Raw genomic sequence first — 25,731 nt, 5'->3', positions numbered from 1 at the left:
ATGAATTGACACATCATAATTTCTTCATTTTCTTCATTTTCACAAGACAGTCGTCACAGTACCATTTACCCTTAGGTGGGTTCTTGAATCCAATACATGGCAAATGGAACCATTCACGCTTACAGTCGTCACCGTCGCATCCCACCATCTCACCAAAGGAAACTTGGTTACAGTAACAGTACGTAGGTTCGCCTGTATTCTTGGCCTTACTTGCTGGAACTTCAGCCTTGACTCTGTCTATAGTGTTATTGTCATCGTTGTCAAGTTCGTTGGAGTTGACATTATTGCTGCTGGTGTTGTTTGCACGTGAATTATTGCTACTGTCGTCTTCCTTCTTGGGCTTATTCTTCTTCTTGGCTGGTGCTGTTCCGTTGGTAGCGCCGCCGCCAGGGGTAACTGGTCTCTGGATATCATCATTTTCCTTTCTCGATCTCTTCTTGGTGTTGGTTACTCCTGGGTTTCCATTCGGTGTGCCCTTGAGTGCTTCTGAAGGTGTGCTCTCTTTGTTCTTCTTCTTCTTCACAGAAAGATGGTCATCAGAATTGTCTTCTTTGCTGGCTTTCTTGGCTGCTAGAGCTTCTCTTCTACTTTCACTTCTTTGTGCCTGTGCTGATCTGTCAACACTTGACCCGTTGGCTACGTTAGCATCCATGATCATTGCCGGGTGGCTTAGAGGACCGATACGGATTGACTCTGGAATCTCGTTGTTGTTGACAATTAGTTTGTAGTCATTGTTGATACGGAACATATGTTTGCTCAACAAGTCGGTCGCCACCGACGTAACGTGCATCTTCTCTTCTAAGCAGGGAATTATTTCGTTGATCTTGTCTTTGATGAGTGTCAACCTTCTCAATTCCAGGTCTCTCTTGGAAGTCTCTTTTGATTCCTTGTCGTTTTCAAGCTTGTCTTTGTCATTTTCGGATTTGTCATTGTTATTTTCGTTGCTGTCTTCTCCTCCTTCGGCTCCATCCTTGGACAGCTTGCCCTCATGTAAACCTCCAATGTACTTTTTGATCAAGAAGTTGATCTGCGGAACGGTGTTAATACATTTGGCATCGATTTCCTTAAGTAGTGTGAAGTACTTTATGAGGTCCATAGGTAACACTTCAAACGCATCGGAAATGTCGTTTAACCCTGGAAGAAGCTCGTTGATGTTTGCAATGTTCTTTGCACGCTGTTTGTACTGCTGGAACTGCTGTTGTTGCTGCTGGTTCTTCATCCTGTTAATGAGTCTCTGCGACTTCTGTCTGGAGGGTAAATCCAGGTAGGTCGTCATGGCTGGATAGAAATAGTTATGACCTTGATACAAAAGTTGGTAAAGTAAATTTGTGTGCTATAAGGAGCCGCTTGCAGACTTGGCAACTCTCTGTGATTCCCGGTTGTAGAAATATATCAATTTATTGTTTCAGGAAAAGATGAAATGGAGATTTCTTGATAAACTGAAAAAAAGGTACCTGAACTAACATGCAAACTGATCGTGGTAACCTGTAAACTCAAACAGATGGAAATGGCACCAAGCAAAGCGGAATTGTCTTCAATAAAAATAATGTCATGTGATTCATATCACACGCAGACGCATAAGGCTGCAACCAGGTTGCAAAGTTCCAGCATTTGCGTCTGATAACCTAAGAATCACAAGAAACTCATCCTGACACAGTGTGCCACTGTAGACAAAAGTAGTATACTTGAGTAAACTGGAGTCAAAAATAGCTTCACTCTGGTTTTCTGCCAAATGTGTTTTTTTTTTCAATTCTAACTATAATTTATAAAATTTCATCTGATTTTCTTAATATTCCTATCTACCTAAAAGAATATGAATATGGCACGTGATACACGTCCTTTGCAAATATACAAAAGTAAAAGTAGGGTTTACACGTGTAAGTTTTTCTCAAGAGAAATAGAAAAGTATGGTCAGCATTGTTGTTAACCTTTTGATAGTGTCTGCTGTATAACTACTTGTCTACACTCATTCAGCACTAAAATACTGACCCCTTGAATGGTGTAACTAAGTGGTCGGAAGTCACTATATCACGTGCTCTGTACTTACTACTCAATTTCCGAGGTGATGCTCCACTTGCAAATGCCCAAAAAGATACTACGGTCTGAAACTCCAGGTCTGTTTCATCGGCTATCTTGTACGGCCGACCACAGTCACTCTGGAGCCGATGGCACACAGTTTCATCACAGTCTAGCACATCTCCCTTTGGGAAGGGTCCTACACAGAAGCCAACAATAGCTATAGTAATTAGACACGGAGAAATTAGCCACTGACACGTGACGCGCTCTAATCACTAAGACGGTGTTTTCGCAATAATTAAACAAAATTCAGAATCCAGAATTAGGCAATGATCCGGAATCCTGGGATCGGGACCAAACGGCAAAGGAACGGCCCTTGACGTGTTTACAGAGATATAAGTAGCGGGCCAAATAACCACAGTTTGCTCGAGACGAACCTGTCTCCCTCTGCCAAATCTTTTGCTTGGAGCGATTCTGTGATCCTACATAGTGCAACCTTACATACTTAGTAGAAAGAGCTGGAACCAGACATCACTAGGTCAAGAGTAAATTATTAACAACTACAAGCGCATCTCGAGTCAAAATACGCGTCGAGGTCAACATTCACGATATTTATACCTTTCACTTGTTTCGAGCAAAAATTCGCTGAGGTCTCTATCCATTTCGCCAGCTTAAGGCATTTGTCATATTGGTATGTATGAATTTTTAGATTTTAGAACCACTGAACAGCCATTGGCACAACACCAGACCCCGACAATCGCACGTAGACAACCAGAGGCGACCAGGATCCACTAGACAAAGAGGTGTAACCAGGTATGGCGTATTTGGCCTGCAGAGGGGTTATTCCCCAAGAGGTACCAGGCCCTGGCGAAATCATCTTCAAACTGTGGCTGCACCGCAACTAGAAAAATTAGACAACTGGATTGTTCCACGAGCACTTGAAGACTACTCCTCTTGGACAGCCTTTCAGAGACTATGGGTGTAGAGAAGTATGTATCTACCCCCAGAGATCCCAACAAGCGGTACGTTAATTATGCAACAGTAGCCCTGAGCCAGGGCCAGAAAAGTTGAACCACCTTTTCCAGACTTCTATAGCTGCAATATGGGGAAAATCACCAATAACCCCCTTGAAATGGACCTTATCCGACCATCACTGTGGGAATCGACAACAGATCCGACAGCATCCAAACAGTGGTGCACCACCTCCAAGCGAAGCCCGTCGATTTGGCGCCTCAATAGCATCCAGATCTCGGAGTCGTAAACTGTGCTTGTTTTGACATGAACTATTTTGTGGAAGGTGCTCTTCATCCACAATTTTTACCAAGGTAGGCTTGCAACTATAGACACTACCTGTCCCGGCAGAGTTTATATTTATGGTAATAACCTTCTTTCTTGACCTGGAGGGTGGCATGCTAGAATACAGACTTTCTGCCCTAGTAGTACTACCAAAAATTGCTCAAATCGTTGACGGTGTTGTCGATGGTGGTATACATTCCTAACAATAGTAGCACATATTCCAGCAGCCGTCTTGCCAGAAAAAGACCTAAACACTTTCAGGTTTGCAAGTTCAATAACCGTGTCAATTGCTGGAAAGCTCTTACTGGTTGAGCCTTAATCACAACATATACCGCCGGAGATCTTTTTTTGCTATCAATTGTGGTCACTTTTCCGAGGTTGTTGACATCTGCAAGAATTAAACAGGCATTTTATTCACATTGATCTACAAGACGTAGATTCAATTTTCATTCTGGTGTTTGGAAAGTCTCCTAGCTGTCCTGGACAATTCATTTTATCGCATTTCATCCCCATTATCCCATCTGGATACGAGCTAATTTTATTACTAAAGAAAATTTCGCCGACCCATATGGAACAGGATCAGCCACAGTTTGCTGGTTCCTTCAACAGTCCAACGTCGAGCGAGAAAAGCAAAAGAAGTAATGCCAATAGTCCTTCCAACACACGTACAAATAATCCACTGCCGGTTTCTCAACAACAGGTTCCTCAACTCCCGAGTCAACGTCATCTTGTAGCTAGGAACACCATTTCTGGTGCTGGTGCTGGTGGTGCAATACAAACAAACAGAGTTACTAACACACATCATTTTAGAAATTATCCTCAATTAATTACTAACAGCCCGAACAGAATGAGCTATCCAATGTTCTCTCCTCAGCCAGGTCCATCTAGCCCCTTTGGTGGTGGTGGAGCTAGTGGTACTGGCGGTGGACCACAAGCTGGAAATTCTCCTCCTACCAAAAGAATTAGAGGCGACACCGCTAACTCCCCGTCCTCTCCCAACCTTAATTTTTTATTACCAACTCAAAGGCATACTCCAGGGTCTATAGAACAAAACGTAAGCTACACCAGGAGCTATAGCTCTACTTCTCTTTCTGGTGCTGGCAAAATTAGTAATCTGCGTGGGAGTTCTTCACATGTATCTCCTCAGCCTTTGCAGGCTCTTACCCCTGGACCTCATGAAGGTTCGAGCACTTCTCAACAACCACAGCAACAAAGACAAAGACAAGAAAATCAACTGACAGAACTTCGAAGCCTGGACTCTGACGAAGATGCCAGATTTTTGAGGTTAGCCCGCGAAGCATTGGTAGCAACAGCCAGTGGAGTTAACCCTGGTTCAACATTGGTTGATCCGACTATCCAGGATTTATTACAGAGATTACAATATGCTTCCTCTCCTCATGGCAATCCAATAAAACGCGGAAATAAAATCACTGCCAACCAGAAGGGTCAATTAAATATATCTGGATTCTATAGGCAATTTCCAAACTTAAGCAATGATATATTCATGGGCAACGAGGGCGGTATTGAAGGTAATGCGGCAGAAGAAAATGTTCACAAGTCCCACCATCCCAGTTCAAACAGCGAAGGTTGGAATTTTTTAATTGGAGAACCAATAACCTACAAAACACCTGGAGTATTATACAATAAAGAAGAAAATAAACCGAACGACAGTATCGATATTTTACGTTCTCATTCTACAACATCATTATCCGACGAAGGTTACGTTGGTGGATCAAGTAGAAAAAATTCAGCTGTTGCTGGCGAGGACCCGTCACGCAAGTTTCTCTGTGGAAAATGTTCTATGTCGTTCCGAAGATCTTCTGACTTGAAGAGACACGAGAAACAGCATTTAACTATACCACCGAATATTTGTGAATTATGTGGAAAGGGATTCGCCCGTAAAGATGCGTTGAAAAGACACATGGGAACGTTAACATGTAAGAGAAACGCTGATAAGAAATTATATATCGAAAACTTGAACTACTTGAAAGAACAAAAAGCTGCTGGCTTGGGCTCCCGGTCAGGAACGGCTGCTGGCACTTTTGCAAGTGGCTTTAGCTCAGCAAGCAACTTCGATCGCTATCATCTTGATGAAGACGACGACGAGTAAGGTCTTCGCTAGAGAAAGTAATAAAAAAAATTGCAATATCTCAGAGGATCATCTCATAGGAAAGACAAATTTCTATCTTGTCTTAGGTAATTATTAGGGTCAAGAGAGATTAATATTGCAGAGTTGGGGTTCACTTTCAGTTCAATAAAAATTTAGTTCAGATAATAAGATTGATGATAAACATTGAAAGGAGTTCTAGATGATGTTGCTTTCGGCGGATTTGGCAAGGGCAATTTTTCTTCAATTTTTCAGAGTTTCCTATGGGGTTTTCAGAATCGTAACAGAAAGATGGAAATGGCCGCTGGTTACACCGTTTGTTTTTAGGGTTTTATTCTCCTAACATTTCTCTAAGTCTATAGATTGTACTATATTATGCAATACACATTGTACCATACTTGTTAGAATTTTTTTGAAGCATTCCGCAAGTGTAGAATTTTTTCAAGGACGAATTTTCGAAAAATCAATCGACTCCATTGTTTTTAATTATCAACATTATGTGTCCATTTAGTCACCTGAGCTAGAAACTGTGGATATAATAAATTGGTAGCAGAATTTTTCGCACCCAATTAATTTAATATGCAGCACTTGTCACTTGACATGGACAAGAGCGAAAGTTCGAAAGTTCGACCTCGGAAAAAAGGACCGCAACGGCTGGTAAGGTGTCACATGACGGATTTTGCATCCACCAAATGTCCGAGGATTTGCGCTGGCTGTTATCTATGACTGGGTACTCGGAAGGAGTCGGCATTATGGAAATCAGAAAAGATGGGCAACAGAAAGTCATGTGATGGGTCTGAACTGGATGATCTATGATATGGATAATTCCTTATGGATTTGGTGATGTGATGAGGCATTTGGAAAACGGTCAAAGAAGACACTAAGGCAGAGGATGTGTCACGAGACGAAACAGGAAGAGAAGATGGCAGGGCACGGCAGAAGTTGCAGCTGTTGAAACAAAATTTAACATCAGAGTAGCGAGCCCTTTTGGGACTACATTTTTGTGCTCTGATGTCAGAAGCGAAGCTATAACGAAGGTACAATCCGAGGATACAGCTTTCACGATAGGCGATAAGACTCATGAAATTTTTAGAATGGCGGCGCTACCAAGTGAAAATTGCAGTTGAAGCAAATTGTAGCTTGAGTAGAAGACAAGATAGCAGGGACTATGATTGCGGTCGTTGTGATAGGTGACGGTGACATGGCTGACTTGAATATCACGATTTTTCAGCAATCTTTGTCCAATTCTGGTACAATTAAAAGCATCAGCATCACGGCTTGATGGCTTCCTCGGTCTGCAGATTCTGGCCGTTCATTTTTTTCATTTGTGCATTTTATCCGAGCATAAGGTAGCATTATAAAAAGCAGACATTCTGCTGGAAATATTTGGAAGAAGAGCTTGGGCTGTATTGAACGATTATAGAGAGATACCGTCGTATATACTTCATTTGCCTCATAATACCACCTTTAATCCCATCAGTTAAGTATACGGCGAGTTCCACAGCCATCGCATCTCATCTCGCACTATTTATTCTGTTAGACATTTAGTGACTGAATCATAGCGACTCACTCCGCATTTTTCAAACCCAACATTTCAGGCAAATTAGTGAAATCTAAAAAGTCTACCTGATCCTCTGTTGAAACACCACCTTTTGTTCACCAGTGGCCGTCTTTCCAAATTGATACCCTCAGTTAGCAAACGTTCTGTATTCCGCACCATGTCTACGCCTGTTGCCCGTTTGGCCCAACTAGCCAACATTTTGGCACCTAATCCCACCGCAGCATACGCTGCACATCTGCACCACCCAGAGGCCTCCTTGTCTCCAGAACACCCTTTCCGTGTTGCTGTGATCGGCTCGGGTAACTGGGGGACGACCATAGCTAAAGTGATCGCCGAAAACGCTGCGGCAAGACCCCGTTTGTTCCGTCACCAAGTCAATATGTGGGTGCACGATGAAATCATCGATGGTGAAAAATTGACTCACATCATCAACACCAGACACGAAAACGTCAAGTACTTGCCCGGTGTGATCTTGCCGAGAAACATCAGAGCCGAAGCAGATATCGGCAATGTAGTCCATGACGCCGACTTGATTGTCTTTAACTTGCCTCATCAGTTCTTGCCCCGTGTAGTCAAATCGTTGAAGGGTAAGATAAAGCACGGTGCCAGAGCCATCTCGTGCTTGAAGGGTTTGGAAGTGACTCCAGAAGGCTGCAAATTGTTGTCTACCTACATCACGGAAGAGTTAGGCATCGTTTGCGGTGCTCTCAGTGGTGCCAACATTGCTCCAGAAGTTGCTAGATGCAAATGGTCAGAGACTACCGTAGCCTACAAGCTCCCAGAGGACTTCAGAGGTGCGGGTAAGGACATCGACAAGTTCGTGTTGAGAGCATGTTTCCACAGACCCTACTTCCACGTCAATGTTATCGAGGATGTTGCCGGTGTATCTGTAGCTGGAGCTTTGAAGAATGTGGTTGCTTTAGCTGTAGGATTTGTAGAGGGCTTGGGCTGGGGTGACAACGCTAAGGCTGCTGTCATGAGAGTAGGATTGTTGGAGACGATCAAGTTCTCAGAAACATTCTTCCCTGAGTCCATTGCATCCACTTTCACAGCCGAGTCGGCTGGTGTAGCTGATTTGATCACATCATGCTCTGGTGGTAGAAATGTGAAAGTCGGTAGATACATGGCCCAAACCGGATCTTCGGCCGAAAACGCTGAAAAGATGTTATTGAACGGCCAGAGCTCCCAGGGTATCGTAACTGTTCGTGAAGTTCACGACTTGTTGACCAACGTAGGCATGCTCGACAAATTCCCCTTGTTTGAAGCTACCTATCAAATCATCTATGGCTCAGAGTCCATCGAAAACTTGCCTCTCTTGTTAGTAGGAGAATAAGCCAGTATTCTTCTAGCATCGTCGTCATTCTCTAGTAGATTCGCTTTTTAATTCACCCAGTCATTGACTGAGATCTCTCTGTCCATAGTGTTTGTTTTCTTATCATCTTTTCGTATTCACATTGCTTCGATCATAAATAACTAATATACATTATATTAAAAGTATGCAATTTCAGTATCTTTAACATGGTCCACCTGAGTTCCTCAACTTCTTACTGCTACTGCTATAAGCATATTACACTAATATACATTTTATATTACAAACAATCTAGTTCTGCAATTCAGGTAAAACTTAGCATTCGTTCAGGTTCAACTTCCATTTCATTCCTTTACCCTCTTGACATCGTTTTCTTCACCATCGTCTTCATGGGCCCTCTTTTTATCGTCTCTGTGTTTTTCATGTTTTGCTCTATACTTAATCAAGAACTTGTCCATAAACACTTTCGAGTACTCTTTAATTTTCTTAAGTTTGTTACTGTCCAACTCTTTGGGAGGAGAGATTTCGGCATCTTTCTTCAACTCCTTGGCCACAAGAATCTTCACCAAATCACGAGCACAACCTTTTATATTTTCTCTACCCACTTCCTTCTCATGCTTTTTGATCAAATTGGGAACATGTTTGGCCAAAACATGCCTCCATTTATCCTCTACTGAAATGGACTTGGAGCTACTATTTTTTGAGTCATCGTGCGATTTGTGATGGCGGTGTTGACCATTAGACGACTTCTTGTTCTTTGTTACCTTTTGTGTCTTTTCCTCTAACTGTTTCTGTCTTTCCTGTTCTCCAGCCTGTTGAATCAATAATAACAACTGCTTCTCCTTTTCTTGGAGTTTGTTGAACTGCTCTTCCTTTTCCTGCTTCAATCTTTCTTCTTCTCTTCTGTTCATATCCTTCTGCTGGAATCCATTATCTCTCGGTCCTTTAGGCAATGTTCCTCTTGATCCAGCTCCTCTTCCTTGTGGAGTCTTTGGTCCAGTAGGCACAGATGCTGTGGGTCTATCCCAACGGGTGAGACTCAACTCTCTATGAAAGTAATAGTTGTTACCAGTATTTGGATCGTATGCCACTTCCCAACCAGCAGGCAATGCTTCTTCACTAGATTCTTTGAGTTCACTGCTTGCATTGGGTTCTTCCGGTTCAGGCGATCTGGTGTTTCTTCCATACAGCAAAGAGTAGGAGTTCTTACTCTTGGGGATTCTGTAGGCCATCTGTAATTTACTCCACTCATTCAATAACTCAGTGGACAATGTGCGGATTTCTTCGTTACTGGTCGAAGACTTGATGTCTTGGATTGCACTTTCGATTTGAGAGGATGAAATCTTGTTTCTTGTTACTTTTGGCCACTTGCCCAAGATCTCAAGAATCGGTACAATCAAGTCTTCCTCCGATTTGAATTCCTTGATTATAGTCGATAATGTCTTGTAGCCATGGAATCGGATAATCAAGGAATTGATGAAATCGTCGTTGGTTTTGTGAATTCTTTCTACTAATCTCTTGATGATATTGAGATCCTGCGATTTCATCAAAGCTCCCATCACCTTCGAAACATCATTTTCCTTTAATTCTTCTACAATCAATTCCCTGACGAACTTTTCATTGATTGCAGCATCATCACTTTGCTGTTTAGCTCTAAGATGCTTGTTTTCTTTCAACCACTGCTTTTCCTGCTTGGGAGTAACTCCCAAGGCTTCAGCTATACCATCTGGCAAGAACAACGCCGCGTCAGTCTGAGTCTTTCCACCCATGAATTTGATACAGTTGGCTTCTCCACAGTAGCATGGCTGTGATTGTGCTCCGTACCTGTCCACGTTGTAGTCGAAAGTAATTTCCTCACCCTTCAGAATGGATCTTTTGGCAAAGATCCCCATTCTCAACTTGTCGCCAACGACCCATTTATCAACGAAAGCATTGGGACTACATGAATGGTTGCAGAATCTGGCCAATGAACCTTTGATGGTGGCATCGATGAACGAGTCGTTCTTGAGCATCATGAAGTAGAAATGCTTGAAATTCTTGGAATCATAATCGATCATTCTGGCTCTAAAGCTAGCTTCGTCTATGACTTCGCCAATATATTCATAGATGAATCCACCTTCGGGAATAACATCATCTGCTCGTAAACCATAACCCTTGAGTTCTGTCTGAAAAACAGAAACTGAGGCATATTGCCTTTTTTGGAAACGCTGGTTCTGACAGTTCTTTCCACAACCACAATGGCCATTGATACATTCCACAGAGGTTACACGGTTTATACAGTTGGAATCATCGCTACAGGCCAAGTTGCGCTGAGACTCTGAATCCCAATCTTCCACACAGTCACACGTCATATACTCCTGTTGGCCCGAGGAACCAATCAACTTGCTAGAATAGGTACATGCTTCCAACTCCGAAAACTTGGACCGGGCCTCTTCCGTCTTATCCTCTACATCAAGGAAGAGCTGCGGAGTTCTTTGTTTGGGAGCTGGTGTTGTATCGGCCGTGAATGGAGAATCCACCTCAGAGTTGTCTATATCTGACATGATAACTATATTATGATTATAGTGTTAAGTATTGAACTCAAGTATCGAAATTTGTAAACAAAAAGCTTTCAAGTACTGATGCTTTTGTTATGAGATTTGTGAGAATGTATTGAAAGAAGATTTTCTCTGCTTTCGTCGAATAATTAGTATAATTTTCAATACAAGTTATTCACTATGAGTATTTCAGTTCACTGTTCAAATTGGATAATGGCAATGTCAATAGTACAATAGTTCAATATTATCACCTAGGTAACAAGTTCTTCTAGTGGTATAGCTCGATAAACAGACCAAGTGAGGTCGTCTGCCACCGCTTGTGTTGAATTGGAGGAATGGAAAAGAACACTTTGGAAAAGCGAGCTTCAGATTTGGTTTTTTATCAACACTCGCAAGCTCGGAATTTTGTAAGCGAAAAAAAGAACCAGCTGAAATTTAAAGTGAGCACCACAGAATAGGTGCATCGCTAGTCATTGACATGAGATCGCAAGCAGTGTACGTTGTATATTGCAAGATATTAAGATTCGTAGAAAAAGTCACAATGAGAGAATTAAATAAGAAATAGCGCAGAGTAGTACAAGTCAGTATAGTACTATTGTACTAGGGCTATGGCAAAAATAAGTACGCACCTAGGTTCATCATAATTTACAAATGAACCAATGATTGATCACATAGCCTATTCTTGCTTTTCAGAAGAATTTGGTTCAACCAGAGATGCATCGGTATCAGTCGACGAGTGGGGTTCCTTATACGACTGTACTCTTTCCTTGTTCTCAGAAGCTGTGTGAACCAACTGCACAAAGGCATCGCTGGTTAAGTTAGAAGACTTTCTGGACTCTTCTCTACTGCTGCTACTGTAAGGAGACTTGATGGGAGACAAAGATGCTCTGGACTTGTCGTTTTCCAAGTTGCTGAGAATATGCGAGAACTTCTTCCAAGAGACCAAAGGTGTTTTGTCGTAACCTGGAACTGGAGTCGTACTTCCTTCGACGAGTGAACCGGACTCGCTGAATAAATTGATTTCATTTGGGTCGTCGTCTTCGTCCGTTTGGATTTCCTTCAACTTCTGAATGCGGTTGTTCAACTTAACCAACTGGATGGCCTGTCTAAACTTGGCTTTAGCATCGAAACCTTGCTTCAAGTTAGGAAGCAAGTCGCATTCCTTGTGCTGTTGGGCAATCGACACCAACCACTGGTCGTTCAACAACTCCGAAGCTGTGGGTCTATTGTCGGGATCGAACTGTAATGCTTTTACAATAAATCTGCGAGCATCCTTACTGACATCTTTCCAGTAGTCGGCATGGAAAATTACAGCATTGTTATGTTTGACTTCAGAAATGAAGTCCTGAACGTTCTCCGAACGGAACGGCGAGTAGCCACATAACAACGTATACGTGATGACACCCAAGGACCAGATATCACAAGGTTTGCCATGTCCAGTGCCTAATATAACTTCTGGGGCTGCATAGCCAAAAGAACCAGCTGAACTCGTCAATTTCTCATTCGGAGACTGCAACCTCTTAGCGATTCCAAAATCAGCCAATACCACATTGGAGTTCTCTTCTGGTGTCAAGTACAAGATATTTTCGGGCTTCAAGTCTCTGTGGACAATGTCTTGGTTGTGTAAATATTCAATAGCTTCCAACATCTGGACAATCACTAATGAGGCGTCGTGCTCGGTGAACTTACCTTTTCGAACAATACGATCAAACAACTCACCCCCAGTAGCCAACTGAGTTACGATATAGAACTTGTCCTTAGACTCGAACCAGTCGCGGAAACCTACGATATGTGGATGGCGCAATTCCTGGAGCAACTTCAACTCCTGAATGATCATGTCCTCGTTGCCCTTGAGGGCCTTCTTCAAGATGATCTTGACGGCTACTTCTTCGTTGCTGACATTATCACGGGCATATCTTACAATCCCGAACGATCCAGCCCCAAGAGTCTTGCCAAATGTGTAGTGTTGTTTACGGGAGTACGAGGCTGGTTGCCCGCTTAAGCGGTTGAGAAGCTTCTTGAACTTCTGTCCATCAGGTGGAGAACCAACAAGAGGTGTGGAAGGCTCTGACATATTGGTAGCAAGCGTAATCTGATGACTCTCTTAAGATAACGAGAAATTAAGAATATATTGATGAGATTGAGATTGTTGGAATCTTATTTGCCTTTTGCTGTTTATTGTAATAATGCTTGAAGTTAATGTAAGTGTAAAACTCAATCGAGAACAACAAGGAGAGAAAGAGTGAAAGGTGGGAACAGAAAACGAAATTGAACGATCGAAGAGATGGAAAACTGATGTTTTTTTGTCTGCAATTCGCTACTTCTTGATTTTTTCCTGTCTTCAGATCTGAAACTCAACTGAAAACGCCTTCTTTTGTACGCAACAGCAAGCAATTCCCTTCTGATAATAAGAACTGACGATAAAAAGTGTTCCTGAAATTGTAGTTGTTTCTAACTATGAGATTCGCACCTGTACAATATCAAGAGTGCATATAGAAGCTGTGGTTTCCCTCATAGATAGACTACGTGTGGGGGAATGAAGTGAAATAGACAGCAACCAACTGGTTCTATGGTATGACTAAATTAAGTGATTCTAGCAATTGAGTGTTATAACTTACAGAGCTATCGAATCTCAGTAAATTTCAAAAGTTGAAAGCGATTTCACAGAATTTCATCAAAGTTCATAAAATTTCTTAGACCTGAGTCTAAGATCCGCAATGCGATTTCTCTGGTCACTTTTCTCAATTTCTCTTTTTTAGCTGCTCCACCTTCACAATTACAATTCCAGGACGACTTCCAATAGACTCGGATTTCGATTTGGGAGATGGAACCGGAGGCGTTGTTCAATTAAAGCGATGGACCAGAGACTATACAGCCAGCGTCATCACTTTGCTCTTGTGCAAACCAAAAGAGGCTGTATGGATTGCATAAGAACTGAATCCGCTAACTTTGTCTTTACTGTGACTAGTGTTGGCAGTGAAGACACACAAAATTTCGAAGTGCTCGTAGCCTGACGGGGATTTGTCATAGCTTTCTTCATTGGAGCTTTTCATATCTATGTGGATCCACTTTTCATAATATCCTTTGTAATCGGTCTGTTCTACTCCGGTTTTTTTTTGGCTGCGAAAAGCAACTGATAAGAAACGAGTACGACAATTCTCTCTGCTTCTACAAAGCTCTAATACTTCTTTATATATTATTTTATTAGGCTATGAGCGTACAAACGCTGTTGTACTAGAAATTTTTGAGGTTGGCGAAGTCTTCCTCCGTAATATTAGACTTCTGGCACATTTGCTGGAAAATACCATTGCTAATGTTGAACAAGTTCCATGGAGTGTCAAACTCCTTGATTTCTCCCTTGTCCAACACCAAGATTCTATCGTAATTAATAATCGTCTTCAATCTGTGCGCAATACACAAGATGGTACATTGCGAGAATTCCTTGATGATAGAGGTTTGAATCTTGAAATCCGTCTCGTAATCGACGGACGAAGTGGCTTCATCCAAAATCAAAATCTTGGAGTCTCTCACCAAAGCTCTGGCAAAGGCAATCAATTGTCTTTCACCCAAAGAGAAGTTGGAACCTTCATCTTCAACCTGCTGATCCAAGTGGAACTTGTGGATAATAGACCCTTCTTCATCTTCAGTAGACTGTGTCTTAACTTGCTTCTTGACTATATCTAATCTAGAAGGATCAATCAAACCAGTTCTCACCAAGGCATCCCACAACTTACTATCCGAGCTTTCATTGAAAGGATCCAAGTTCTTCCTGATAGAGCCTCTGAACAACACTGGATCCTGGGGGATAATTGACAACTTAGATCTCAAATCCTTCAACCCAAGACTTGCAATGTCAACGTCATCAATGGTGATCTTACCAGATTCCAATTCTGATAACCTGTACAAAGCAGTCATGATAGATGACTTACCAGCACCAGTTCTACCACAAATACCAATCTTTTCCGAAGGCTTTACTTCAAAGGAAAGATTCTTCAACACCAATGGTAAACCAGGTCTGTACGCTAACGAAGCATTATCAAACTTGACAATACCCTTGTCTGGCCAGCTTGGAGCTGGGGTTCTTTCATTGATGAGATAAGGAGCTTCTTCAGGTAAATGAAATGCGTAACTGGCAAGTCTTTCAGCTGAATTCATTTCGTTTTCAACTTGGGTGAAGGTTCTAATAAGCATAGACAACTGACCCGCAATCTGGAAAACATACGACAACAACAAACCTACAGAGGCAGCAGTGATGTTGAACACACGGTTGACACAGAGCAAAGCAATCAACAAGGCAAAAATGGTAGCAATGATATCCATATGAATGGCCAACCAACGTTGATTAGCAATAGTAAGATAATAAGCTTCGTTCATATTGTCGATCAATTCATTATTCTTCTCCAAGAATCTGTATTCAGCATTGTAAGCCTTGATGGTGTTCATACCACTCAAGGTTTCGTTGAAGTTGTTGTAAACAAATGATCTTTGCACAGCTTCTAATCTCTTGATTTCTCTAGCCGACGCCTGATAGTAGTTGGCCACAGCAACAAACAAGAAACCCAAGAAAGGAATGGCAATAGCAAACCAAGGTAAGTAGATAACACACAAGATCAAGACACCGATAATATTGGCAAAAACGAACACAAGGAATCTCAACTGGTCACCGATTTCGTTATCCAAGACATCAGTATCCTTAGTGAATCTGTTGAGAATTCTTCCCATGGGGGTGGTGTCCATGAAAGCCATTGGGGCATGCAAAACCTTTTCGATAGCCATGATATTCAAACGAACAGAAGCAGTATTGGTCAAATACACAAGCATGACGAATTCACAGGTCAACAAGATGAAACTCAACACAGTGAACATGACGTAGAAGCCGATGTAGAAACCATTGGATTTGTTAGTGAACTTGAACTCAGTCCAGAACGACAACCAGGTGTTGGTGAATAACTGACAGAAGGTAGACAAGATCATCAATGAAACAAGCAAGGGGCAAAAGAGCCAGGGACTAAACTTACCAGAACCGAGCTTGATGTACTGTTGGTACACTTCAGCGTTGATACCATTGACTGCTCTTTCTTCCTGTTCTGTCAAATGGCCGTCACGATGTTCATTCTTGTTGAAGTCTTTGTGTTCGGCTTCTTCGTCTTCTGGCTTGGTTACCTTGGAGAGTTGACGTTGAATCATTTCTCTTTCGTTTTCTACCACTTCTTCGTCTTCCTCCACTTCTTCTTCTTCCTCTTCTTCCTTGGCTTCACTGTTGTAAGCCATCAAATTAGCAAAGCTAATGTTTCTAGCCTTCAACTCTTCAAAGGTGCCTACATCTATAGTTCCATCACCATTCAAATAAACAACCTTGTCAGCAGAACCAATCAAAGACAATTGATGTGTAGCCAACACTCTTGTCTTATCTTTCAACAAGCCTAGAATACAGTTGTTCATGATATGTCTTCCTACTCTTGCATCTACAGCAGACAAGACATCGTCCATCAAGATAATATCTCTTTCGGCATACACAGCTCTGGCCAAGTTGATTCTGGCCTTCTGGCCTCCAGACAAAGTGATACCTCTTTCTCCGATTTCGGTCTGATCTCCAGCAGGCAAGATTTCCAAGTCACTTTCCAAAGAACAGGCATAGATGACGTTATTATATTTTTCTTCGTCCCATTCCGATCCAAAAACAATGTTATCTCTAACAGTGGCATTCTGAACCCAGGGGTAGCCACACAACAATAACTCACCATCTACATTAACAGATCCAGAAGTACGTCTCATGAACCCAGACATGGCGTTTAACAACGAGGACTTACCAGTACCAATCAAACCAGTCACAACTACAAACTCGTTCTTGTTAATGGTCAAGTTAATATTGGTCAACCCGGGGAAAGCTGCTTCGTCGTCAGACGAAGAGTCTGTGTCTTCTTCTTTATCAGTAGAATTTGAGCCAGAACGCACAAAAGTCTTTGTCGAGTCTTTCTTTTCGAGGAATGTTTCCTTGTGAGTATGATGCTTTGCGCTAGCTGAAAGAGCTTGTTTTGGCTTCTCGTCATGGCCCTCTTCAGCCTTATCCTTATCATCTTCGTCATCTAAATCTTCTTCCTCATCGTCGTCAAAAGTGTCCCACTCAAAGTGAGCACCGTCTATTTCGATGGCTACATTTTCTTTGTCCATTTCGATCAATTTCTCACCATCAGCATGGATCCTGGTTTCTTCAAGGTTGGTTTCTGAACTCGACAAGTACTCACCAACTCTACCGATACCAAGATAGGCGTCAGCACCCGAAGATAAAGCCATAGGAACCAAAAACACCTGCTGCGTCAACACGTTGAACAAGGAGATGGACGAGAAAATAGAAGCAGGATCCTTTCTATTCTTGTCTACAGCATACAAAACCAAGAAGGAGATCATGGAAGCAAACAATGTCAAACACATTGAGAAGGCAGTAATGATGTTTCTCAACACTTGCATTCTATAGATGATTCTCATTTCCTTCCTTCTGATGTCTGAGATATTCTCGTGGTAAGGAGGTTCCCACGAGTAGAACTTGATGATCTTCAAGTTGTTCAATGCTTCCTTGATGAAGTCCACTCTCGCATCGGTGAACTTGTTGGCTGTGAATCTATAGGCAAACAACTTTCTCGTTGATACAGCAATGGCACAAAAGAAGAATGCAAGAATGGCAACACCTACAAGGGCAGATACTCCGATATTAACGATCAAGATGGCTACTGCAATGATGATAGGGATGGGGAAAATAATCAAGAAAGGTTGAAATCCAATAGCAAAATCAATTCTCGCCAAGTCTGTACCCATCATAGATGTGATTTTTCCTACAGGATACTTGTGTTTAGCTTCAGCGCTGAGTCTGAAAGACTTGTCTAATAATGCCTTGGTCAAAACGGCCTTAGCCTGGGCTCCAGTCAACATGGATCTGTAGAAGAAATGGTTAATCAGGACACCAATGAGGAAAACTATGGCCGAAGCTCCAAAAGAGTAGCCCAACCCTCTTCCAATACCTTCTTCTACACCCAAAGCTTTTCTTTCCACATACTGGATCAACTTCTTGAGAAGTAATGGGTTACAAGTAGAAGCACTGTTAGCCATACACAAGAAGACACAAGCTGCAGAATACTGGTACTTGAAGGTTTTGAACAATGCGAAAACAGTTGTGAATTTCGACAATTCAAAGTCTTTTAAATCTTCTTCTGGGTCAACCTTTGTTGTTGCTAAAGTTTCGCCTCTTTCTTTGCACTTTTTCTCCACATGCTTTGTCCTGGCTCTTTCAAGGTCTCTTTCAAAGTAATGGTAGAACCTATTAGCCATGTTCTCGATCTTGATATCGTCCGATAACTTGAACAAGTCCTGGGGTTCCAATGTTCTCTTGTATCCGGTTCTCATCACCGGGTTCAACCACCAGAAAAAGAATCTGTAGAAGAAGTTGGTAGTTCCCTCTGGATATATCTTTCTCTCTTCGTCGGTGGGTAGATGAGGCACATTCTTCGAGAGAAGAAAACTGAGGAGACGATTCTGTCTGACGAGCTCCGAGCCCGACTCGAGCCTGACTTCCATGTTGGTATCTTTTTGATGTGAGACTGGAAAATTCAAAAAATGTGTCTGGTTGTGAAAATCAAAAGTAGAACTGGAGACTTATTTTCTCACTTAGACCTGGGGTAGTGGAAAATTCTTAGCAGATAAAATCGACACGATTTCGGCTACAAATTAATAATGATGCTATGAATGGGAACAGATGAATTATATATAACTTATTACCACCAAGAGAGGCGAACAAGATATATTTATGGAAAAAATTAAAAAGATCAAACAGAAATGACAGAAAATTGAACAACTGAAAAATTAAATACTAAAAGATAGGTGCATATACTTATATATAGAAAAGCGGAATTAGCAAAAACTGAAGCTGAAAACAGATTAATTCACACTCAAAGAACTACAGACATCTCACAAAGACACGGCTCTCATAACCGCTTACTCATCCATCAAGGCAGGCTGCTATCTGCCAGGTATTCGTACCATATTGTTGGAGGCTAATTTAAGTCCATCCCAGACAAGGCTTTGTGCCTCGGGAGTTTCGCATTTACGTCCTGTTTGGGAGGGACCGCTTGATCTTCCTCCGAGAAAACCAAGTGCAAAAAGTCTTGTCCCAGATTAAAGCTAGCTATAAAGTATAATCTAATGATCCCGTGCAATCTAGTGGCATTTAGGGATGGATTAGTACGATGACTCAAGTTCTCAAATGGGCATATCTCGGAGCACTCCTTGTTGTAGCCCTCTATACAAATCATTCCGCCTATGTCCGTTTCCACATATAAGCTCAGAAGCCTCCTCCATCATTTCGTGTATCAGGCCGTATCCTGCACCACTTTAGGAATGAAGCCTTACAATGGAGCGGCAACATTTGCTACCATAGCCTGGGTGGGGGTCCTGCAGCCAGCCCTATCGTGAAGTCTTCTCCTTCAGGAACTGATAGAATTAGAGCTTTCAGACTTTATCATGACTCCCAGCCGAACAGCGTTTTTTCTTGAGAACAGAAAACTGGAAAGAAAAGGAGAAACAATTTTTGCCAATAAGCTTCACAAGAAGGACCCCACATACAGAGATTATGTAGCGAAATGGTATTATTGTAGAATTGTAGAAATAATGGAGCTCCGGTGGAAATTTGTTCGGCACTTCGGTTACCCATCCCGGCCACCTATCCGACTTGATTGTGTTTCAAAATGGACTCGGCGATATCGGTCGGGACCCTGGAAACTTTTCCGAAATGCCTGTGAATGGCTTTATTTGCACCCACGGCTAGCAGTGTTTGTTATCTCTGTTTCAAGCTATGGGCTGAAGTTGTTCTTAAAAGCTTGGCTTAATAGAGTATAGCTCAGACGAGAATCCTCACCACTAAGCCTTTCACCAGTTACTAAGAATCACGTTTCAGAAGCGGCTACTTTACCAGTAGATTCGGTCCTATTGGAATCGCCTTTGCCTCCTAGATGGAAATTCTGGTAATGTCGATTGAACCCCTTAAGATCGTTATACCGTAAGGGGCAGAACTTGCACTGTCTCCGTATTTTGTCTCCCACCTGGACATTGTAGAACATTCCCCAGTACTTGGGGGTATTGGAATTGTTGTAGGCTATGACAGCAGGCTTTTCTTCCGGAAGATTAGTCAAATCTTCAAACACCTTGGGTGCCATTCTCGACCTGTTGCTTCTTCTCTTATTCTTCTCTTCTTCGTTATCCTGGGATGGCGGAGGAGAGAAATTCTTCTTCTTCCTTATTCTTTTCTGAGGTCTTACGGGTTCATTTTCTTTATTCTTTGGCAGCGGAATGGAAATCCTGGCGATGTACTCATTTTTGTATTCATTCCACTCAGAGGCATTTGGAACTACGTTAAACGAGAGATTTTCTCTGAGAGTCAATCTTCTTACGCTGGGCCGTATGGGTTCTGTAAGAATCCCACGCTGTCTGCTACATAGAGTTAGTGGTTGAAGAGCGGCTAAAATGGTGCGGTAGGTCTTACACTCGAGACATCAACAACAGTAGAACTAGATTGGAAAGTAACAAGAAAAGGTCAAACCAACAACGACTTCAAATTTGTCGGCAATATGGAAAGAGAAAAAGTGGATAAATAGTGAAAGATGCATTTGAGTAGAGTTGGCTTTTTAGACTCTCATTAGGCTGCGAAATTTTTCTACAGAAAATGATTATAATCTCGACCGCAAAAATGACATACTCCAAGTAAATCACAAAAACTCTCGTCGACAATAGGAATGCTACAGAACACAATCGCAACTTTCAAGGTTACAGTGGAGTCGTATGTTCTTACGCTTTGATCTAGATCTGTTTTTTCGCCTTTGGGACTGCAATTGCACCATCATACAAGATTACCATACATTAGCCAGCTGAAGACAATGACACCATCTCTGCCCAATGAACGCAATTCCGATCTGTTCTTTTGAATATCTCCAGACAAGTCGTAACATCTTTGTCTTGATCAAAGTCGTGCCATTTCGGGTCCCTTCGGCTCAGTCTCGGCTGGACTAGGCCGTTTTCGCAACCGCTTATTAGGTGCAAGAAGCCACAGTTTGCATCTTGATAGCCTCGAAGATCTACACCACTAGCACCACAATAATATGACTAAATCGGACTGTTAAATATGGATTGAAAACCCAGGATTTGAAGCTGGGGTAAATTTTTCACTCCCAAACTTCTTTATTACGAAAAATGGCTCCTGTAACTAAGAAACAGAAAACTGAAACTGTCAAATCCAGAAAGCCTATCATCATCAATGCCTTTGATATGGGAACTCCTGGGCTCCAATGGCCTGGTCTTTGGAAGCACCCCAAGGACAAGTCCAGGGACTATAACAAGATTGAGTACTGGACTAACTTAGCCAAATTGCTTGAGAGAGGAAAGTTCAATGCGCTCTTCATTGCTGATGTCTTGGGTCCCTATGACGTATACAAAGGTCCTCGTAATTTGACTCCTGCTGCTACCTCTGGAGCCCAATGGCCCATAAACGAACCTAGTGCTGTAATTGCTGCTATGGCTGCAGTGACCAAGAACTTGTCTTTCGCAGTTACTTCGAGTACTATCAGTGAAGCTCCATATCATTTCACAAGAAGATTGGCTACCTTGGACCATTTGACAAACGGGAGAGTTGGTTGGAATATCGTCTCTTCTTATTTGGACAGTGCTGCTAGGAACTTGTTGAATGGAGAATCGTTACCTCCTCACGAAGAAAGATACGCTAGAGCCCAAGAATATTTGGAAGTAGTTTACCAATTGTTCTTGTCTTCTTGGAGAGACGACGCCGTCAAGTTGGACCGGGAAAGAGGAATCTTCTCCGATCCCGACTTGATTAGAGAAATCAACTACGAAGGTAAGTTCTTCAAGGTCCCTGGCCCAAATATCACAGAGCCTTCTCCTCAGAGATTGCCAGTTATCTTACAGGCTGGGTCCTCTAAATCTGGTCTTGAGTACGCTGCCAGAAACGCCGAAGCTGTTTTTATCAACGGTTTGAACCCAGAAGGGTTGGGCGTAAAGATCAAAAAGTTGAAGGAACTTGTCAAGAAGTATGGCAGAAACCCTGATGATGTCAAAGTTGTTCAATTGGTTACTGTAATAGTCGCAGAGACACATGACGAAGCCGTAGAAAAGTTCTTGGAATACAAGAGTTATTCCGACGTCGAAGGAGCACAGGCTCTCTTTGGAGGATGGACCGGTATCGATCTCAACGAATACGAGTGGGAACAAGAATTGAACCAAGTGGAAAGTAACGCAGTAAAGAGTTTTGTAGAAAACTGGACTAAGAAGTTGCCTACAGACCCCGAAAACGTCAAGAAAACCAGATCATACATTGCCAATCTGGTTTCCACAGGTGGTTCAGGAGTACTTTTCTACGGAAGTGCTGAAGAGGTAGCAGACGAAATCGAGAGATGGGTGGACATTTCTGGTGTTGACGGGTTCAACTTCACTTATGCCATTACTCCAGGTAGTTTTGAGGATATTGTCGATATTTTACTTCCAGTATTGAGAGAACGTGGTTTGGCTTGGGAAGACTATCCTAAGGAAGGCCTTACATTCAGAGAAAACCTTTACGGTACAAAGGGAGAAGATCCTACGTTCCTTAAGCCTGAACATCCAGCTTACAATTTAAGATGGAAGGCAGGTGAGACTAAGGAAGAGTTCGAAGCAAAGTTACAGAAGACTGTGGAGGAGAACTTCAGTTTCCACAAATAGAACGGCCAAGGTCGATTTCACGTATATAGAAGGGAACAATTAGTACAGTAGCTCTATCTATAGAGACCCTATTTATGAACTAAATATAAAGATTATTGCTATAGGCAGAGCAGAATGGCGAGCAAATTAGCTGCGAAATTTTTTTTTTTCACTTGATTAAACAGAAAAATGGAGAAAGTGGCCCTTCTCATTCCCGTTGACGGCTAAGACATAGTCTCGTGAGATCAAACGATCAATATTTGGAACGTTCTACTACTACTACAACGGCCATTCTGGCCAATTGTGTGCTGGGACGTATTGCTCAATTACAACTGTACCGCATCAAGTTGTCTATTTAGGAAATTGTGGCAGCAGCTGTGATTGCGAAATTTTGCACTTTGTTTGTCGGATCGGCTCGGGGGCCATGGTTAACAACTGGCATTTCTACAGAAAGGAAGTTGGTTCACGAAATCAATTAATACTATAGGAGCCACAGTGTAGTAGTTAAGACGTAATAATTAGCAGGAACAATATGAGCCAAGTTGCGGAGTCGGGGATGGCTAAGATATTTAAGTAAAATAGTCCCTAGTTATATCACTCTTTAGGTTATAGAAATTAAGAACCTTTTGTTACACACTGATAGTCTACTCGATCTTCACCTTATATTTTGATAAAATGACTCAGCTGGAAGTAGAGCAAATAGATAAGAAGTATAACGTGCGGCCATTCATAGAAGCTCCGCTTTCGAAGTCTGATATAGAGCCAGTCCAGTTGGATGCTCTTGATTTGTCTCTCTACAAGGATGGATCAGAACATTTTGAAACCAGGAAGAAGTTGGCAGACCAATTGGAAAAGTCAATTTCCACTTCTGGATTCTTTTCTGTTGTAAATCATGGCATAGATGTAGAGAGATTCGAGAGTTTGAAGGCTATCGCCCAATCACTTTTGGAAATCCCTGCTGAAGAGCAAGGTCCATATTTGGCTGGAGCATGGAAATCTGATCTTGAAGACAGAACTAAGTCTGTTGGCGCTGAAAGAGGTGCTGGTTTTAAACCCAAAGGCTACTGGTCCATGAGAAACGGTGTTCATGATTCAATTGTTCATTACAACTTGAACAATATGTTACATCCATCGTTCTTCGACGATTCCAAGAACAACCACCATCCCTTAGTCAAAGCACATTTGGAAGAAATAGCTGGATACTTCAGGTATTTGCATAACGATGTCTTGAAAAAGATCACCTACTTGTGTGATATCATTTTAGAGATCCCTGAAGGAACAATCTGGAAATTGTACTACAGTGTTGAAGAAAATGACTTCGAAAGATCTGGTCAAGGTGCTGGCAGGTTCATGTTGTACCACAATATGAAAGCAGAAGACGAGGCTAAGGTAGGGAAAAACTGGCTCAGGGGTCATTCTGATTCTGGCGGATTCACATTCATCACTTCTCAACCAATTTTATCTTTACAAGTTCGAGATTACTTCACTGGAGAATGGAGATATGTTGGCCACACTCCTAATGCCTTTATTGTCAATATTGCTGATGCCATGGAGTTCATCACTGGGGGATACTTCAAGTCATCGATTCACAGAGTTGTCTCACCTCCGGAAGATCAAAAGAACTACAGAAGATTGGTATTGATATACTTCTCAAGTCCAAAAAACATCTCCATTGTAGACCCTGAAGCATTGGACTCTCCTAAATTGGCAAGGTTGGGATTCCTGAAACCAGATGAATGGGCAAAGATCACGTTCAAAGATTGGTATAGTATTAAGGGACTGTTGTTTGGCAGAAAAGCAGTCAATGATTCCAATAGTGATGAACCAAACTTGGTTTTGTTGTACGGAAGACTACATGAGAGGTGGCATCAAGCTGAAGCCAACTTCACTCTCGAAGAGGCAAGAAAGAGATTCAAAGTAATTGAAATCTGATTGTCTTCCATTAGCGGAACACAGCTTGGAAGGTAACGGACCTAGTATTTTATAGTCATGGACATACAAACAAAATGACTAGTGGATTTGTATATAAATCAATAAAATGGTATATTTGCTATATTTGCAATTATTTAGGAAAATAAATAAGGAGAACGAGATTTTCGAAAATGAGATTCATGAATAAGTAATTAGATTTTTAGTGTTCTGGTATTTAACCGAAGAACCAAGAGATTAAACCGACCAACTTGTTGACAATCCAGACGAAGATAATCTTTCTGTATGTGGAGTTTCCGATAATCTTGTTGAAAGTGTTAGAGATAAGAGAAGAACCTTTCAATGCTGTCGTCAAAGAATCCAAGGTAATAGTCTTGTCATCAATGATAGTGGTGACCAACTTTATTGTGAAAGATTGCATGTCCGAATCTTCGACAGCAGACCTAATAACTGATACACCCAATCCAGACTTTTCAAGAGAGATACAGATGGAACCTGGATCAGCTACCTGAGCGACCAAGGAAACGATGGAATCAATAATGGCTTGCTGGGCACTGTCAAAGATTCCACCAATAATATTACCAATGGAGTCAAGAAGACCTCTCTTGAAATGAATAGTACCATTGTCCCACAAGGTAGTAATGATTGTCCACAAACCTGGGAGGAATTTGTTGTCAATGAATGCTTGCATGACAACGTCAACAGCCAAGTTAGATTCATCAAGTGCAACCAAAAGGGTAGTCAAGTCCTCATGTTGCAAATAGGAGTTGATAGCATCAATTGTAGTCGATTGAGTGGCAGGGTTAGTAGCAAAGGTCTTTACGATAGCAACACCTTGTCCACTCTTGTTCAAGGCGGTGAAAGCTTGAGTAAGAGCGACGTTTTCAGTGGATCTCTTCGAAAGAGTGGTGCCTTTCTTCTCATTGTTAAGGTTGTTCACAAAGTCAATCAATTCAGAAAGATCTGGCTCTTCTCTGGCAGCAAGCACAGCGTCCAACTCGGGGCCCAATGGACTGGCTACCGAGAACGTTATCAAGAATAACGAGATAAGTGTGTACAATAACTTCATTTTCTTTCTATTTGTCAATTGCTCCCTAGAAGAAGATGTGAATGAAGAATTCTAATATTCGAGGACTAAGCGAAGAAAACCAACTATATATATATGACTCTGGGAAGAATCTTTTCAAATACAGAAGGGTTCCTTCTGGATACGGTAATTTCTCAATTTTTTTTTAGGACTCCTAGC

General features: G+C 41.9%; 10 protein-coding genes across 10 annotated transcripts; 4 read left to right on the top strand and 6 right to left on the bottom strand. All coding sequences in view use genetic code 12, as the record gives it.

The window, feature by feature from the left end:
* Window positions 1-13: 13 nt before the first annotated feature.
* PICST_36036 (predicted protein) lies at window positions 14-1,219 on the bottom strand (the record flags this gene model as incomplete). The annotated part of the gene is made up of 3 exons (XM_001384191.1): window positions 14-331; window positions 398-828; window positions 997-1,219. 3 exons carry the CDS (start codon window positions 1,217-1,219, stop codon window positions 14-16), a joined length of 972 nt encoding a protein of 323 aa, XP_001384228.1.
* Window positions 1,220-3,880: 2,661 nt separating this feature from the next.
* Window positions 3,881-5,822, top strand: MET32 (protein involved in methionine metabolism; the record flags this gene model as incomplete). Its single annotated transcript, XM_001384530.1, has 1 exon — window positions 3,881-5,822. One exon carries the CDS (start codon window positions 3,881-3,883, stop codon window positions 5,420-5,422), a length of 1,542 nt encoding a protein of 513 aa, XP_001384567.2.
* Window positions 5,823-7,137: 1,315 nt separating this feature from the next.
* GPD2 (glycerol-3-phosphate dehydrogenase) lies at window positions 7,138-8,470 on the top strand (the record flags this gene model as incomplete). The annotated part of the gene is made up of 1 exon (XM_001384529.1): window positions 7,138-8,470. One exon carries the CDS (start codon window positions 7,138-7,140, stop codon window positions 8,311-8,313), a length of 1,176 nt encoding a protein of 391 aa, XP_001384566.2.
* Window positions 8,471-8,633: 163 nt separating this feature from the next.
* Window positions 8,634-10,832, bottom strand: PICST_31672 (predicted protein; the record flags this gene model as incomplete). Its single annotated transcript, XM_001384190.1, has 1 exon — window positions 8,634-10,832. The coding sequence occupies one exon, from the start codon at window positions 10,830-10,832 to the stop codon at window positions 8,634-8,636; it is 2,199 nt and encodes a 732-aa protein (XP_001384227.2).
* A 721-nt stretch (window positions 10,833-11,553) lies between these two features.
* Window positions 11,554-12,900, bottom strand: PICST_59677 (Calcium/calmodulin-dependent protein kinase; the record flags this gene model as incomplete). The annotated part of the gene is made up of 2 exons (XM_001384189.1): window positions 11,554-11,677; window positions 11,705-12,900. Coding segments are annotated over 2 exons (1,320 nt in total), but the record flags the coding sequence as incomplete, so codon positions are not given.
* A 1,105-nt stretch (window positions 12,901-14,005) lies between these two features.
* Window positions 14,006-18,588, bottom strand: PICST_77740 (predicted protein). Its single transcript, XM_001384188.1, has 2 exons — window positions 16,778-18,588; window positions 14,006-16,714 (listed from the first exon to the last, which is right to left on the bottom strand). The coding sequence occupies exons 1-2, from the start codon at window positions 18,393-18,395 to the stop codon at window positions 14,061-14,063; spliced, it is 4,272 nt and encodes a 1,423-aa protein (XP_001384225.2). The 5' UTR covers window positions 18,396-18,588; the 3' UTR covers window positions 14,006-14,060.
* A 1,171-nt stretch (window positions 18,589-19,759) lies between these two features.
* On the bottom strand, window positions 19,760-20,366 carry PICST_31669 (predicted protein; the record flags this gene model as incomplete). The annotated part of the gene is made up of 2 exons (XM_001384187.1): window positions 19,760-20,303; window positions 20,356-20,366. The coding sequence occupies 2 exons, from the start codon at window positions 20,364-20,366 to the stop codon at window positions 19,760-19,762; spliced, it is 555 nt and encodes a 184-aa protein (XP_001384224.2).
* A 693-nt stretch (window positions 20,367-21,059) lies between these two features.
* PICST_45532 (pristinamycin synthase-like protein) lies at window positions 21,060-22,577 on the top strand (the record flags this gene model as incomplete). Its single annotated transcript, XM_001384528.1, has 1 exon — window positions 21,060-22,577. One exon carries the CDS (start codon window positions 21,060-21,062, stop codon window positions 22,575-22,577), a length of 1,518 nt encoding a protein of 505 aa, XP_001384565.2.
* A 654-nt stretch (window positions 22,578-23,231) lies between these two features.
* PICST_58279 (isopenicillin-N synthase) lies at window positions 23,232-24,488 on the top strand (the record flags this gene model as incomplete). Its single annotated transcript, XM_001384527.1, has 1 exon — window positions 23,232-24,488. One exon carries the CDS (start codon window positions 23,232-23,234, stop codon window positions 24,486-24,488), a length of 1,257 nt encoding a protein of 418 aa, XP_001384564.2.
* A 95-nt stretch (window positions 24,489-24,583) lies between these two features.
* Window positions 24,584-25,557, bottom strand: PICST_89339 (predicted protein). Its single transcript, XM_001384186.1, has one exon. It carries the CDS (start codon window positions 25,552-25,554, stop codon window positions 24,703-24,705), a length of 852 nt encoding a protein of 283 aa, XP_001384223.1. The 5' UTR covers window positions 25,555-25,557; the 3' UTR covers window positions 24,584-24,702.
* Window positions 25,558-25,731: the final 174 nt, after the last annotated feature.

Source organism: Scheffersomyces stipitis, chromosome 4, assembly GCF_000209165.1.
Source record: "Scheffersomyces stipitis CBS 6054 chromosome 4, complete sequence".
NCBI classification, from domain to species: domain Eukaryota; kingdom Fungi; phylum Ascomycota; class Pichiomycetes; order Serinales; family Debaryomycetaceae; genus Scheffersomyces; species Scheffersomyces stipitis.
Note: the sequence above shows the minus strand (reverse complement) of the source record. Positions and strands in the feature narration are given on the sequence as shown.